Source organism: Megalobrama amblycephala, linkage group LG18, assembly GCF_018812025.1.
Source record: "Megalobrama amblycephala isolate DHTTF-2021 linkage group LG18, ASM1881202v1, whole genome shotgun sequence".
Lineage (NCBI taxonomy): Eukaryota > Metazoa > Chordata > Actinopteri > Cypriniformes > Xenocyprididae > Megalobrama > Megalobrama amblycephala.
The window spans coordinates 23,820,546-23,837,520 of record NC_063061.1 but is presented as its reverse complement, the minus strand read 5'-3'; the positions used below and the strand labels follow the sequence as shown (position 1 = coordinate 23,837,520).

Genomic DNA, 16,975 nt, shown 5'->3' with positions numbered 1-16,975 from the left:
CAGGATACTTAGAGGAACGGGTCACTAAGGTTTGAGTGAAACTGGATATCCGTCTGAGTTTAAAATAAAAAGCTTTGGTTTGGTAATCGTCCTAGTAAGTTGCTTTGCTTGAGCGGCGTAAGCCAGGAAAATGAACGTAAATGCAATCACATGGCAGTTTAAAAATACTTCACTAATGAGCAGCAGGTGAGTGACTCCCGTCATTCTTCGTGACATCCTTCTGCTACCCAATTAGAAATTAGAATATTTTACACATGACTGATATTATTAGTTTTATATAATGTTATAATATAATTTTATTATATAATTTAAAAAGAAATGAAAAATGAAATTAAGTGAAAAAGGTCTACTGTCAAAAAAAAATAAAGAAAATAAGAACAAATAATCAAACTACTCTATTTTTGTGTTGTTGCTTGTAAATATACAAATAAAATAAACGGCGCTTTTTAGGTTATTTAGGTATTTTAGGTAGTTTTCAGGTACAGAAATTGAAAAAAAGTAATTGAATGTAAAGTAGCATATAATCTTCACTGTATAAATTAAACAAAGATTGATCATTAAAGTTACAAAAACTATTAAGTCAAGAGCAGTGAGTGATTTCCTTGTCTTTTGTTGTTTGATTAACATTAAAAAACACAGAAAGCAGGAATATTAGGCTGCTGTCACTTTAAGATATAATGCAAGGGTCCAAAATACTGATGCTGATACACACGCGTTGTCTTTCTCGACTGTTTACATTTACTTAAGACATAACCTACTATGTCAATATTGACATATTGAATTTGTCCATTCAAGCGCAAGACTTGAAAGAGAACTCAATATTTGCACGCTGTCTGAGATGCGGATTTCCATATGTGCTCTTTGGGTACACATGCAAATCTATCAACAGCCCAATACTCCTATTGAACAAAGTTTATAAAGACTGACTGTTTTGTCCACGTTTTATTGATCATTGCTGTTGTACCTTATTGGGATGCCAGAATGTGTATCCATTGACAGAAGCATACATTAGCTGAACTCTGTTTTTACATGTTATTTTCAAGAAATCATCGGATAGATCTGTCATCAGGTTTAAAATGAAGTTTTTATTCAAAGAACCATTACACCCCATATATATGCATGCATGCTTAAGATGATATCAACCCAAGATAGTGTAGTGTGTGTATATACTGTGTTCTTACGATGTGTTTGTTTTGTTCAGGTGGTTTCTTGGTTACTCAGAGGATGTTGGACATGTTCAAGCGGCCCACTGATCCCCCAGAGTACAACTACTTGTATCTTCTTCCTACTGGTTTGTTTGTTGGAGGTTATGGGGTGGCTCTTCAAAGCGGCTACAATATTGAACAGGTAAGACAGCATTACTTATAGTTAACTAAAACTCTTCAAATCGTGTAGCTTGTTGAGTTGCTTGGGCTCAAACTTGCACTTTTCAACATGGCAGATGATAAAAGACAAAAACTTTTGTCTTGAAGGCATTGTTGTTAACTAAAACTGAAACTATTATACATTAACATCATTTCAGTTGACAAAAATGAAGTAAAATGATTAGATGGGGAAAAAAATTGTTGCCAACTAACTGAAAAGTTTAACTTGGAGTACTAAAAAGTAAAGCTCAATAGAAATTTAAAAAGATGACAAAAACACATAATTTAATATAGCAAAAATCTAGTTATGTGCTGTAGTAGTGCAAAAGAGAAATGTATTTTGGAGGATATATATCCTGACTTCCTATATGTACCTTTTTGTGTGCAGATGATGTACTTGGGCTCCGGCTTGTGCTGCGTAGGGGCTCTGGCTGGTCTGTCTACCCAGTCCACAGCCCGTCTCGGTAATGCCCTAGGCATGATCGGAGTGGCCGGTGGCATTGCTGCCACTTTCGGAGCGCTGAAACCTTCCCCTGAGCTCATGGCACAAATGAGTGCGGCCATGGCGGTGGGTGGCACTGCTGGTGAGTACATCTGTGTGCTTGTGTCTGTGTGCATTTCTTCTTCAGTCAGCAGCCTTTGAACCTAGTGTGTGTAAATAAATTGGAAGTGACCTTGTGATTTCCCCGCAACCCTAGGTAATGGTCATCAGGTTGTGTGAGTCACACAGTGCGGTATCGCTCTTTGTAGCCAGTCATGTCTAATCTAAATTGCTAATTATTCCTGGAAACCTGCTGGAGCGTAGTTTAAACCGTCCCGACCAGCCCCAGCTCAAACCAGAAATCTGCTTGATTCCAGATGCTTCCACCCTAAGGTCTCAGCCCACCCCAAACATGCCCTGTACACACCCTTCCCCCAACCTGAACTCCAGATTCACATCAACACACACACACACACACCGCTTCATTGGATGTGACCTGCTTACCCTCTTTCTTGTTTGCTCCACCTTTGCAGGTTTGACCATCGCTAAGAAGATCCAGATCTCAGACCTGCCACAGCTCGTCGCCGCTTTCCACAGTCTGGTGGGTCTGGCTGCCGTGCTCACATGCGTGGCTGAGTACATGGTGGAGTACCCCCACTTTGCAACCGACCCTGCAGCCAACCTCACCAAGATTGTAGCCTACCTGGGGACCTACATCGGAGGAGTCACCTTCAGTGGATCTCTGGTGGCTTATGGCAAACTTCAAGGTCCTGCTTGTTTGGTCAGATAACACTTAAATGGATAGTTCACCCAAAAGTGACCAATTTTGTTACAATTCAGTCACCCTCATGTCCTTCCAAACCTAAATGGCTTCTGTGGAACACAATAAAAAAGATTTTGTAGAGCAGTTTTTGTCCATACAATGAAAGTCAAAATGGGTCCAGAACAACACTAGGCCCCATTGACATTCATTGTATGGACAAACAAACACATCTTTTGTGTTCCACAGAAGAAAGTAATTTGGGTTTGGAATGACATGAGCGTGAGTAAATGATGAGCTATTTATTTTATTTTTTTCATTTCTGTTCAGTGTCCGTTTTTGCAGTTTTTGGGAAAAGACCTTACTGCACCTGATTAAAAAATACAATTATTGCTGTCTTAATTTGTTCATTTTCAAATGTTAAACATCAAGCTTTTTTTGAGAAACCACTGGAGCCCTTCTTTTTTGTTGACAACAGCCAGTTTATAAGAGCTTCTCATTACAAGTACCTCCCCAAATGCACATTATAAGCGACCCAAACTCATAGCTAGTGTGTTCTTGTAACAGCATTTACTGCGAACCAAGCCGCTTTGAGACCCTGAACACACAGAATCGCATGCTTCACTCTTAAACAAGCTGCTTAATTAAATCGGAGCCATTGTGATTTGATAATCGCACTAAACTATATCGAAATTCCATTTTATTTGAATTAATCATGCTGTCCTAGTATAAATCCCAATTGTTTGGTGCAGCTTTGTTTAACTCACCATCCCACCAGTGCCACACATGCCTCATGTTTAAAGCTTGGCCAGGCGGAACCTCTCAAAATTTGGCACTAATTAGTCCCTCCGCCCCCCCAGTCATTTTCCACTTGTCCCTCAAAGCTGGGACGCATTATATTCAGGAGCTTTCCCATTCCTCCACCACTACCACCGCTCTGAAGCCTGCAGGCTTGCACTGATAAAGCAGATTAGAAGTCTCATTTTTATCCTTGTGAGTTTTTCTTTCAGTGTAAAAAGGGGGTAGAATGCTGTACATAATCGCCCAATCCAACTGTATTGCTAAGTTGTTACGCGGCAGATGCTGAAGTGTAATTGATTCGGCTCCTACTGAGTTTTTCCTGCATTCGCATACTTTGTCTTGCGCTGATGATATGTCTCATACATATTATTATAGTTTACAGAGCGCTAGCAGCTGCTTAAAGTGCACTTTAACAACATGACATGCAGTTGTGTACCTTTGTTTAAAGCACAACTCAAACAAGCTTCTCGTTTCCAAGAACTTCTCCTCCTAATTTCTTTTCACTCATCGTGTTCCCAAACAGCACATGGTGTTCAGCGTATATGCTAACCCATTTTTTGCCAAGACTCATTGTTTTGCTCTTCTCGCTTCGCTTCCTCCTCATGCAGGTCTTCTGAACTCCGCTCCCCTTATGCTTCCTGGTCGTCATGCGCTAAACGCCACTCTAATGGCTGCCAGTGTGGGCGGCATGATCCCCTACATGCTTGATCCCAGCTATACCACTGGCCTGACCTGTCTGGGCTCCGTGTCAGCGCTCTCTGCAGTCATGGTAAGGGATTTCTCACAGTTTTCTAAAATATTTTTGCCAGGTTGTCAATTTCTAGTATTTCTTTTAACATATGTAATGTGTTGTGTTTGTGTATAAATGAAAAGTTCAGATGCAAAAGTCTTTTTTTCAAAACTGAGATGACGCACCTAGTTATAGGTACATTCGCAAATACTTTCGCTTTCAAATCCACTAAATCCCAGTGCCAGCCCATTCAGAAATACTGGTTTGTTGGCAGAAACTGCTAAACCCCACATCCCTTTGTCAGCAAAAGCCTCTAAGTCCACTGAAGAACAGGAAGACACAAATCCAATCATATGATTTCAAGATGAATGATGGTGTGCGGATGAGCCGGCTTTCAATTGTCGAGCTGCAAGTTTTTATCATGTATTGTCCATTGTTACGGTGGCAGTGACAGGATTTCACGAGTAGTAAGTAAACACAACAGTGTTCCTTTTGCTGCTGTAAAACTGCCAGAAACTGAAAACTGACAGAAACTTATAGAAACTGAAACTGAAGTCAAATTTAAGTACCAATTAATTGACTAAAGTGACATTTCTGAAAATAAGGTATTTCAATAACTGACTAATAACATTTTTCATTGCCATTAAAGTAACATTTCTGAACCTAAACATACATTTTTTGCATCTGAACTCTTCGTTTTTATATATATACAGTACTGTGCAAAACATATGAAACTGAGACAAACCAAATCCAGAAGAACTGTGGCCATGTCTCCAAGAGATTTTAAGAAACCTGCCTGCAAAGATACAGTACTGTGAATAGTTTTAGGCACTTGTGTAAAAATGCTGTAAAGTGAGGATGTTTTTAAAAAATACTGTTATAAATAGATTTTATTTATCATTTAACTTATATTAACTAAATCAAAACAATATTTTGTGTGACCACCCTTTGCATTTAAAACAGGTCTTGTCCAGGTACACTTGGACCTCATTTTTCAGGTAGCTTTGGAGGCAGGTTTCTTAAAATCTCTTGGAGACACGGCCATAGTTCTTCTGGATTTGGTTTGTCTTCGTTTCATATGTTTCTTCATGTAATCACAGACGGATTCGATGATGGTGAGCTCTGATCTCCATGTGGAGCACCGGCTGTTATCAGTATTATTGTGTATTCAAAAATTTCACTGGATTATTACAATTAATGGCAAAATGAATGTTTGGAAATGTGAACGGATATAATATATAAAATATTTATAGCTAGCCAATATATTTGCTTTCTGCTGGCTTAAAGGGTTAGTTCACCCAAAAATGAAAATTCTGTCATTTATTACTCGCCCTCATGTCATTCCACACCCGTAAGACCTTTGTTCATCTTCGGAACACAAATTAAGGTATTTTTGATGAAATCCTCGGTGAGGCCTCCATTGATGGCAAGATGATTAATTCTTTCAAATGGCAATAAAGTTACTAAAGACATATTTAAAACAGTTTATGTGACTACAGTGCTTCGACTTTAATGTTACGAAGCGTCGAGAATACTTTGTGAGCCAAAAAAACGAAATAACGACTTTATTCAACAATATCTAGTGATGAGCGATTTCAAAATACTGCTTCATGAAGCTTTACAAACCTTTTGTTTCGAATCAGTGGTTCGGAGCACGTATCAAACTGCCAGAGTCACATGATTTCACTCACTGAGCCGTCGGATTTTATTCGAAATATCTTTTTGTGTTCTGAAGATGAACGAAGGTCTTACGGGTGTGGAACGACATGAGGGTGAGTGATAAATGACATTATTTTCATTTTTGGGTGAACTAACCCTTTAAGGGGGCAGTCATTCATAAAACTGCTCATTTGGTTAGTCTCGATATGAGAATGTAGAGATTAAGATTTTGAGTGATGTCAGAAAAAGATTGTTCAACTGCACTATGTACAACTTCTGTTCAGCGCTTCAGAACGGCGGCTCATACATAAACTTCCTAACTCGTGAAACCCATCTCCCTTTGGCTTTAGTTTTATTTATTTATTTCATATAATCCATAAGAGCACCCCACCATATGATGACAGATAGAAGTAAACTGCAATCATGAAATTTCGAGGGAGCGCTCTCTGAGTCTCGGTAAACATTGGCGTCATGAGGCTTTCGTCATTTGTCAATAATCAGGAAGCTGGCATTTTTATACAGCTCCTTTTACCTCTATAAAGATAAACAATCACCTGCAGTATGGTGTCTGGCTCTTTTTACAGCGAGATTCTTCAAGTCTCCGTCTTTTTGCTTGTTTGAACGTATTTTTTACATGATGTGTGGTAGCTGGCTTTGTTCAAGCCTGTTCCCTGAGGAAAGCACATTGTTTGATAATACAGGAATGATATCATGGACGAGGGAAACGAATACTATGTTTTGACAAACACCTCATGCCTTAATTGAAGCCCATTGCAACCAAATCTGTGTGAAATATGTTGCTCTGGAGTGATCTAGATCGCATTTCCTATTTGCATCATCACCCAGTGTGTAATGAACAGACTTGATTTATAAAAACGAACCGTGTGTACAATGCTCATACCTCGGGCTTGTGTTTTTTCTTTTGGTGGACTTCCTTTTTTTTGTTTAAATGATGGAATCGAGTTACTGTTGTGCTTTGCTCACTTGTCATCACCGTAACCTTTGATCTCCACCCTTTTTTCTCTTCTGACCCCTCTTTTCTTTTTCTTTGTAGGGCCTGACCCTGACAGCTGCCATCGGAGGGGCCGACATGCCTGTGGTGATCACGGTGCTAAACAGCTATTCTGGCTGGGCCCTGTGTGCTGAAGGCTTCCTGCTCAACAACAACTTGCTGACCATTGTGGGTGCCCTCATTGGCTCTTCTGGAGCCATCCTCTCCTACATTATGTGTGTGGTAAGTTCCCAATCACAGTTCACTCCATGGTTGATTTTGTTTACACAATCTAAATGGATATTGTGTTATTCATGGAAAGTGACAGTGGCAAAGTTTTCTCCAGCCCACAAGCTCTAAATATTATTTAAAATACAAAATATTTTTATACATAAATGTTTGAATTTTATAGTTCTATTACAGTTATTTATTATTTTAAATTTAAATATATTAAATGTGAACTAGTTTGGGGTATTTTTTTTTTTTTTTTTTTTTTTTTTTTTTTTTAATAGAAGTTTCTGCATTTATTTGATCAACTCAAAACAGTTGTATGAAAAATGTAAAATATCACTACAATTTAAAATAACTTTTTCATATTTTCATTTATTTTAAAATGTAATTTATTCCTGTGATGTCAAAGCTGAATTTTCAGCAGCCATTACTCCAGTCTTCAGAGTCACATGATCATTCAGAAATCATTCTATGCGGATTTGGTGCTCAAGTAACATTTATTATTGTTATTTTTATGTTAAACAATTATATTTAAATGTATATTATTTTAGGTCAGATTGGAACCCAGATGCCTTTGTTCTCAAAGCAAAAAAAATAAAAAAAATAATACAACTTTGCTTTAGATTTATGCAAAAAAAAGTATTGTTATGGTTTACATATTGGTTATAACTTAAAAATGAGCAAATATTCTACTTGGATATGATCAGTGGATCAATTCATCACAGACTTATCAATGTTAAAAGGTCATGTTAAATCATTTGTGGATAAACTAATTAATATTAGGTTATAAAACACATGTGTGCGAGTCTAAACCTTGATCGCAAAGACTTCATGTTCCTGTTATAATGACTCCCGTGGCTTGAACCTCTGTGGGATTTGGGAATTCAACACCACGGTTTTCTTTCAGGATGGACGGATGGTATCATTTTATATGTTCCCGCTTTTATTCTTCTCTCACATGTAAATTCCTCTCGGGTCATTTTGGCTGTCTGGCACGCTTCTTAATATCCTGTTAATAATGTCTAAATGTCATATGGAGACACATGTTCTTGACACAATCTTTATTTTTTCCGCTGAGAGGCAGTCTTCATACTCTGCAACCTGATTTGTCTTTTCCTTGCTAGGCCATGAACCGCTCCCTGGCAAACGTTATTCTGGGTGGTTACGGCACGTCATCCACCGGCACGGGCAAGCCCATGGAGATCACAGGTACCCACACGGAGGTCAACGTGGATCAGACGGTGGAAATGATCAAGGAGGCTCAGAATGTCATCATCGTTCCAGGTAATGGAGGCCCTTTGTAGCTGCGCACATCTGAAACTCCTTGGTTTAAACTAGATCTGGAGTGTCCCGTCAATGACTTCAAACGATCCTTTATGTTATGGCTGTTAAAGCAACCTTGGTTCACCTCCATTACATCACTGGTAATTTTTTGACCCCTCCTGTGCGGGATAACCCCCCTAGAGTGCGTCCTGTGGCATGCTGGAGCTTGTTCTGAGGTGGTCTAGGGGACCCTAGACACATTTGTGTGCAGTCCATTTGGGTTCGACTCTTCGTTGTGGTGTTTTGTGAAACAGCGCGGTTGGCCTCTTGTGGCATTGTTCCTGTGAGTAGAGCTGTGGAGGGCGATGTCAGGTTTATCTTTTCTGGCATGATTCTATTGCCCAGCTACAGCTGACTGATTGAGCAAGATGTGTCAGACGAACTTTAACTGTGTTTATCTTTGATACAAGCTCAGTTGGCAAATAATTTAGTTGGACTCGTGTATCTGAAGTGAATATTTTTCTATGGCTGGTTCCTTAGCAGGGGCCTCCGTAATGGCCTCCAGCAACGGCAGCGACTCTCACGCTGCTTTGTTCTCCGCAACGGACTGTTTTATAGTTTCGTTTTATGGCCCGACAGCAGGTCGAATAGATCAAGACCTTGGAGGCGACAGGACAGTGGAAAAGAGGAGCGATTAGATGTGGGAATATGAACAGAAAGAAAAGGAGAAATGATAATAAACAGCTCAGTCCAGAGTAAACAAGACCGCAGGGCCAAGCACAACAGAGACGGCCCCTTTTATTTAAAACAAATGGCTGTCCAACAGGCTCTGAGGCATCCAAATTTTTCCCTCTTGACCGTTGCCCGTATAGCCACTGCCAAGATATCTGAGAGAGCCCTGTGCTCACGGACAACACAGGCCTGGCCGTTATGAATGCCATGATCTGTTGGTATGAGCCTCAATGGGATGAGATGTTACCGAGGATGTTGGTTCAAACCCTATTAATCAATTTTTTTTTTTTTTTGCTAGCCCAGTTGGGACAAGAGTTCTGATATTTAATACCTATTAATTTATTTTTCTCACTTTTTTTTTAAAGAAAACAAATTTTACAAGATCCCAATGTTTAAATATGGCAGCTATGCTACACTCTTTCATTGGTCCTAGATGATCGGACCATCCTTACTATTGAGTACCGGACTGCTAAATAACATAATTGAACCCACTTAAGTTTTCTCCCCTCATTTGCCGCTAAATCAATCCATCAGCCATCATTGTGTGTTTTTTTTTGTTTGTTTTTTTTTTTTGTATTTTTTTTGTATATTTTGAATGCGGTTCCCTTCACTGATCAGAGTCCTTACACTGAGTAAGCAATGGCCTTGTTTCCATTTCCACATTTTTGTATAATTTAAGTAGTCATAGTCACTTTTGGTGATTGACAGCTGTGAAAACATTTAAGACTTTTCTGTTTAAGCTTGAAGTTTGCCAACCATGGCTGTTTTCCCAAGGTGAAATGTCTTTTATTTAACAAAAAGAGAGCTGCAAAAAATCATTAGGAGTGAGGAGGGTTAGTCAACACACACTGTGACATGCTTGTTTAAATGGGAGGATATGAAGGTTGTTGTGACAGGCCTGTCCGACGGTGTCAGCTGTAACTGAGGCTTTAAACTGACTGACGTGTGGAATTTATATTCATTTTTCTCACCGTAGTGCTAAATTGTTTATTAATGAAAGAGAAGTCTTTTTAAATTGTTGCACAATTCACATTACTCTTTCTGATTTCAGTTCAACTTATTCTGTGCTGCTTTCAAAGTGCACCAAAGGTGTAAAAATAAACACTTTTATGAAATATTATTATGAATTCCGGTGCTGTAGATTCATTAAAGATGTATTTCAACATGAAGCGATTTTCTCATCATTTCTGTTTGTTTATAATCCTGCAGGTCATTCAAGTTTTAATTACTCTATCTGAATTGTAAATGAGTGGGAGCAGGTCTCTTGTTTGCTTTACTTTCAAAACAGATTTGTCCTATTGTTTAGAAGTTGGGATTATTTATTATGGTAAAATCAATTCTCATGACATATTGTGAAAAAGATGAGGTATGATTACTAAAAGTATAAAATGATTTGTAGGGATCATGCAGAGTTCATTAGAGTTTTCCAGGCTTCAAATAATAGTTGCATGTCTGTGTTTAGGTGTGTTCCTTATTTAATTGCCGTGTCTTTTACTTCAGGTTATGGTCTGTGTGCAGCGAAAGCTCAGTATCCTATTGCTGATCTTGTCAAGTCACTGTCTGAGCAGGGAAAGACAGTCAGGTAAGAAACATTCAAGCATCTTCAGTCGTTTTCAAATCTTTACTGTTCAACTGTGATTCGACACCATGGTTAAGCCACGTGTGCACCACGAGATCTGTGATACAAAGAGAAAGCTATCCGTTAACATTTCCCATTCATCTCGGTGGCGGTTGTTCTGTGGTTGCTGGGCACACCCCTTATTAGTAAACAATGTCCTATGAATTATTGAACTGTGTGACACTTGGAATCTCTCCTTTCTTTGTGAAAAAACAAGACTGGGAGAGTGAGGATTTGGACAAAGGCACTTTAAAACTTTTCTTTAGTTCTAATCCATCTGTAAAAGATTTTAAAACAATTATTATTATATATTATAAATAATATAGTTATTTATTAATATTGTTTTATTATTAAACCTCTTGTTGACTAGTGACTCAGGCATTAGTCTGGCCAGCGATGTTCAAAGCCAAAAATCAAACATTTCATCATATCTCTTAGGGGGTCTGAGTCTTGTCAGTATGGCTGACAAGTGTTTAAATGGCTCGCAAGCTGCAGGTCAGTCTGGTAAACCTCTGAATGGCAGCCTTCTCTCTCTTTCTCTCTGCATGTTGGACTCCTCCATTTCAAAGAGTGCTTTTGAATATCGTCATTCAGTTGCTCTATTGTCTGGGGCTTTTGTTGCCTCTCCAGTGTATGTGTAATGCCCTGTGATCTGAGAGCGCAGTGTACCCCAGGCCTCCCAGTGCTGTGAAAGAGCCGGTGAAGAGCAGAGCGATAGGTGCGGGCTACGCAATACTTTCCACAGTCCCAATGATGCCTCTCAGGTTGCAGGGCGTGGAAAGACTGTGCCTGACCCTAGAAATGCTTCAACAACCATGCACTTTCAATATTTGTCATATTGATGAGAAGAACATGTAACATAATGTAAAAGTTTCTCAAGTTGAGACTGTGGATGGTGGAAGTGTTTTTTTTTTTTTTGTTTGTTTGTTTGTTTGTTTGTTTGTTTTGTTTTTTAAGATGGGATGGTAAAGACAGGACATGATTGGTGAAAAGGGAAGTAGAATGAAGGATGGACATGAGTCAGATTCAAACATTGGTCGGCCACATAGAAGTCCCACCGAGGTGGTCTGTAATAGCTGGAGAGAGCTATCCATTAGCTTTCCTTTTGTTTTCAATCTATGAGCACCATAGGCACCATTAAAATATTGAGATCCATCAATCACTTTCCAGCTCAAACTATCGTGTGAATTTGGGGCGGAGCCAGAGGGTGTTTAGCTGCTATGGGACCATGACTGATGCGTTGCATCATGGAAAAGACATTCCACTTCGGGTACAGAAGTGTAAGCCAAAATTCACTGCATTGAGACCTTCAAAAATGAAACAGGTCATTAACACGCCAAAGTGAATTGGACATTGCGATGCTATACAGGTGGTGGTCATATAATTAGAATATCGTAAAAAAGTTCTTTTTTTTTTTTTTTTTGTAAATTATTTTAAAAAATGAAACTTTCATTTATAATAGATTCCCTACATGTAAAGTAAAACATTTCAAATGTTTTTTTTTTTTGTTTTTTTTTAATTTGTTGATTAGAGCGTACAGTTCATGAAAGTCCAAAATCCAGTATCTCAAAATATTAGAATATTTACATTTGAGTTTCATTAAATGACCATCCCTACAGTATAAATTCCGGGTATCTCTTGTTCTTTGAAACCACACTAATGGGGAAGACTGCTGACTTGACAATGGTCCAGGAGACAATCATTGACACCCTCCACAAAGAGAGTAAGTCACAGATGGTCATTACTGAATGTGGTGGCTGTTTACAGAGTGATGTATCAAAGCATATTAAATGCAAAGTTGACTAGAAGGAAGAAATTGGGTAGGCAAAGGTGCACAAGCAACAGGCATGACCACAAGCTTGAGAATACTGTCAAGTAAAGCCGATTCAGACTAGGGCTGCAACAAACGATTATTTTGATAATCGATTAATCTATCGATTATTAGGTCGATTAATCGACTAGTCATCGATTATTGCACTGATTAATCAGTAGGCTTTGTTCGATTATTCTACTTTAGCAATTAGTTAAAATATTGAGTTATACTGTACTTTAACTAGTAAATAAAACAAGGAAATCACTTCAGCTTTTAAAAGTGTATTTTTAATAATTTTCAAGCCAACTGAATAGACCAATATCCTTCAGGTTAAAAAAATATAATGTAATTATGTGGGTTTTTTTTGAAAAATTAAACAACAACATACATACACACATATTATATATCATATCATATTATATATATATATATATATATATATATATATATATAATATATATATATATATATATATATATATATATATATATATATATATATATATATATATATATATATATATATATATATATATATATATATATATACAGTACAGTCCAAAAGTTTGGAACCACTAAGATTTTTAATGTTTTTAAAAGAAGTTTCGTCTGCTCACCAAGGCTACATTTATTTAATTAAAAATACAGTAAAAACAGTAATATTGTGAAATATTATTACAATTTAAAATAACTGTTTTCTATTTGAATATATTTCACAAAGTAATTTATTCCTGTGATGGCAAAGCTGAATTTTCAGCATCATTACTCCAGTCTTCAGTGTCACATGATCCTTCAGAAATCATTCTAATATGCTGATCTGCTGCTCAAGAAACATTTAATGTGTACAATTGTACAAAATATTTGTGTACAATATTTTTTTTCAGGATTATTTGATGAATAGAAAGTTCAAAAGAACAGTGTTTATCTGAAATCTAATCTTTTATAACATTATAAATGTCTTTACTGCCACTTTTGATTGATTTAATGCATCCTTGCTGAATAAAAGTATTCATTTAATTTCTTTTCAAAAAAATAAAAATTAAAATTCTTACTGACCCCAAACTTTTGAACGGTAGTGTATAATGCTACAGAAGCTTTGTATTTCAGATAAATGCTGTTCTTTTGAGATTTCTATTTATCAAGGAATCCTGAAAAAAAAAGTACACAACTGTTTTCAACATTGAAAATAATCATAAATGTTTATTGAGCAGCAAATCAGCATATTAGAATGATTTCTGAAGGATCATGTGACACTGAAGACTGGAGTAACGATGCTGAAAATTCAGCTTTGCATCACAGGAATAAATTACTTCGTCAAATATATTTAAATAGTACACAGTTATTTTAAATTGTAATAATATTTCACAATATTACAGTTTTTTACTGTATTTTTAATTAAATAAATGTAGCCTTGGTGAGCAGATGAAACTTCTTTTAAAAACATTAAAAATCTTAGTGGTTCCAAACTTTTGGACTGTACTGTATACACACACACACACAAACTATCGAGTTTATGGTCATTGAATGGCTTTCCTGAGGTAAATGTTACATTTTGTGTGATATATTTGTTTGCAAGTTTTATTGACTTCTTTCTGCGGTTAAAACTCTGATTAAGTGATTACAATAGAGATGGATTAATTTCAGTAAGTACTTTTTGATGTTCATTCATGTTTATTTCGCGCTGTAATAGAGAGGAATAGGTTCACATGCCGCTTGAACCGAGGTGTTACAGCGATCTGCCACATAACGTTAAACTCACCACCACAAGTATTGTTTGAATTCCGTAGTAATATTGACTGAATTTAAAAGCTTAGACTTAGTTTTATATCAAAAGTAACCTGATCTGTCGGTGCGTTGTCTGTGTCCTCTGCTCTGCGATGCATCTTTCACTGTGTGAGAAAATGAACGTGTGGCGTGAGAACAGTGAGTCTGAATGAGAGTTGGTGGCCCTGCATGACAGTATTCTGTAGTTATGCTAAACGTTATGTTTGTTATGTTTATATGTTATGTTAATCTCCCACATTTCACGAGTTCGACTTCGTTTGCACTATGCTCTCCAAAGCGCTGACTTCTTTTATTGGATTGGATCCGGGAGGGCTGCATTACAGTATTGCGCTACAGCGCCCCACTGGTTACACCGCGTTATTGCAGGCCCTTCAAATATGAGATCAAGAGACTATTCGACAACAAAAATATTTGTCGACAATTTTTTATTGTCGACGTTGTCGATAATGTCGACTAATCGTTTCAGCCCTAATTCAGACACTTGGGAGAGCTTCAAAATGAGTCGAATGAAGCCGGAGTCAGCGCATCAAGAGTCACCACACTCAGACATCTTCAGGAAAAGGACTTCTGAAACAGAAACAATGTCAGAAGCATCTTACCTGGGCTAAGGAGAAAAAGAACTGGACAGTGAACTGGTCGAAAGTTCTCTTTTCAGATAAAAGTAAATTTTGCATTTCATGTTGAAATCATGGTCCCAGAGTCTGAAGGAAGACTGGAGAGGCACAGAATCCAAGCTGCTTGAAGTCTAGTGGGAAGTTTCTGAAGTTGGTAATGATTTGGGGGGGCCGTGACGTCTGCTGGTGTTGGTCCATTGTGTTTTATCAAGTGCAAAGTCAATGCAGCCATCTTCCAAGAGATTTTGGAGCACTTTATGCTTCCATCTGCTGACAAGCTTTATGGAGATGCTGATTTCCTTTTCCAGCAGGACTTTAGCACCTGCCCCCAGTGCAAAAACCACTTCCAAGTGGTTTGCTGACCATGATATTACTGTGTTTTATTGGCCAGCCAACATGCCTGACCCCCGAATCTATGGGATATTTTCAAGAGAAAGATGAGAAACAGTCGATCCAACTATATACAGATGATCTGAAGGCTCAATAGTGCCTCAGCAGTGCCACAGGCTGATCACTTCCATGCCACACTTCACTGATGCTGTAATTTGTGCTAGGAGCAAGTCATTTGCTGTAATATGTGCTGCTGACCAAGTATTGAGTGTACAAATGAACATACTTTAAAGAACTTGAACTTTTCTGTTTTGAAAATCCATTTTTTGATTGATCTTAGGAAATATTCTAATATTTTGAGATACTGGATTTTGGACTTTCATTAACTTTTTCACAATATTCTAATTATATGACCAGCACCTGTACATTACAATGGATGATTCTTTAACATGCAGCAGAATCATGCACCCGATCAGAAAGATAGATGGTCCAATTTAAAAAGTTTACTTTGTGTCCAGTGTAGACGGCCTCAAACAGTTGTGGCGCATCGTCAAAAAATGCACCTGATACAGATATGTTGAATAAGTTTTTATTATAAGCGAGACACTCACGTTTGTTCTAGAAGACAGTGTTAGCCTACTCATTTGAGTACTCATGAAACAGCAACATACCTAAAAGTATTTCTAAAATGTTGGACCTTTTACTGAAAGTAGCGTACTTTTATCTGTTGAGACCTGCCTACACAATCACTCGTAAGAGCTGTATTTGTGATGTTTGAGTTGGGGAGGTGTGAAATGCGAAAGCTTTGTTTGCAAAATATGCTTTATTATTACATACTTCACCTTTAAAACTTATATTTACTTATACTTTACAAATTGTTCACTTTTTTTTTTTTTTTTTTTTTTTTTTAAGTCCCCCTGTAGTCAATAATTTTATCCCTTAAAACTCATCTTTGATCACCAAAATTACACATTTAAATGTTTTTTCCTGTGAAAAAGTGCCTTAAAATAGCTCGAATGTAACTCTACACCCTTGCTTCATTTAGTATACGCAGATTTATGAATATTCTAATTAGCCCCGCCTCAACTCACTCTCACGAGCTCAGAGATCCACTCGGTCAACTTACTGAGGTAAACACATATTGTGCACACATATTGAACTGTAGCTCTCATATGGACAACACAAGTTCAAGATCTGGCTTGTGACATTTCACAATACCATTCTTTTTTCTTTTTTCCCATCTTCTCCATTCCTCTCGTCTCTCCATAAAAGCAGCAAAAAAGCCAAATGAGAGATGTGGCCAATACTTTATAAATGGGCATTTGATTTGAATGTACTCTTCGCATGGCTACAGCTGACCACTGTGGCTCCTTTTTTCACTTTTCCTTTTCTCTCTCACTAGATGGTGTCAGTGCTTTTGTTGCCCTGTTCTCACTAGATAGTGGTTGTCAGCACTAGCACGGTTTAACCACACTCTTGGCAGTCAGAGGAGCCAATTACAGCATCATCTATGACTTAAAGGTTCCCTCAACATTTTTCATGAAGGGACTCACTCACACAAACACTTTTTAATCAGTCCCAGAATGTCATGGTGTGCTGCCAACCCGTCTTGTACACTTAAAGATGAAGTACTGGTCAGCAACTTGGTCACAAAGTGGTCAGCCGTGCGTGTTTTGCTCAAAAGTGCTTTGCCATTGATGGAGACTGTTGCGTCCTGCATCAGATTATCATTCCCTGCCACTTTATTGTGAGCTTCGGTATCATTTCCCATAATGCAGCTTGTGGGGTACTTAAACAGTCAAGC

General features: G+C 37.8%; 1 protein-coding gene across 1 annotated transcript in view; it reads left to right on the top strand.

Moving 5' to 3' along the window:
• nnt (nicotinamide nucleotide transhydrogenase) overlaps positions 1-16,975 on the top strand; it is a 47,331-nt gene that overhangs the window by 24,252 nt on the left and 6,104 nt on the right. Inside the window, exons 13-19 of the mRNA XM_048165542.1 lie at positions 1,202-1,347; positions 1,753-1,948; positions 2,379-2,612; positions 4,015-4,175; positions 6,850-7,029; positions 8,142-8,301; positions 10,513-10,594. Of these exons, the coding sequence (XP_048021499.1) occupies positions 1,202-1,347; positions 1,753-1,948; positions 2,379-2,612; positions 4,015-4,175; positions 6,850-7,029; positions 8,142-8,301; positions 10,513-10,594 (1,159 nt within the window). The remainder of the gene's footprint in view (positions 1-1,201; positions 1,348-1,752; positions 1,949-2,378; positions 2,613-4,014; positions 4,176-6,849; positions 7,030-8,141; positions 8,302-10,512; positions 10,595-16,975) is intronic.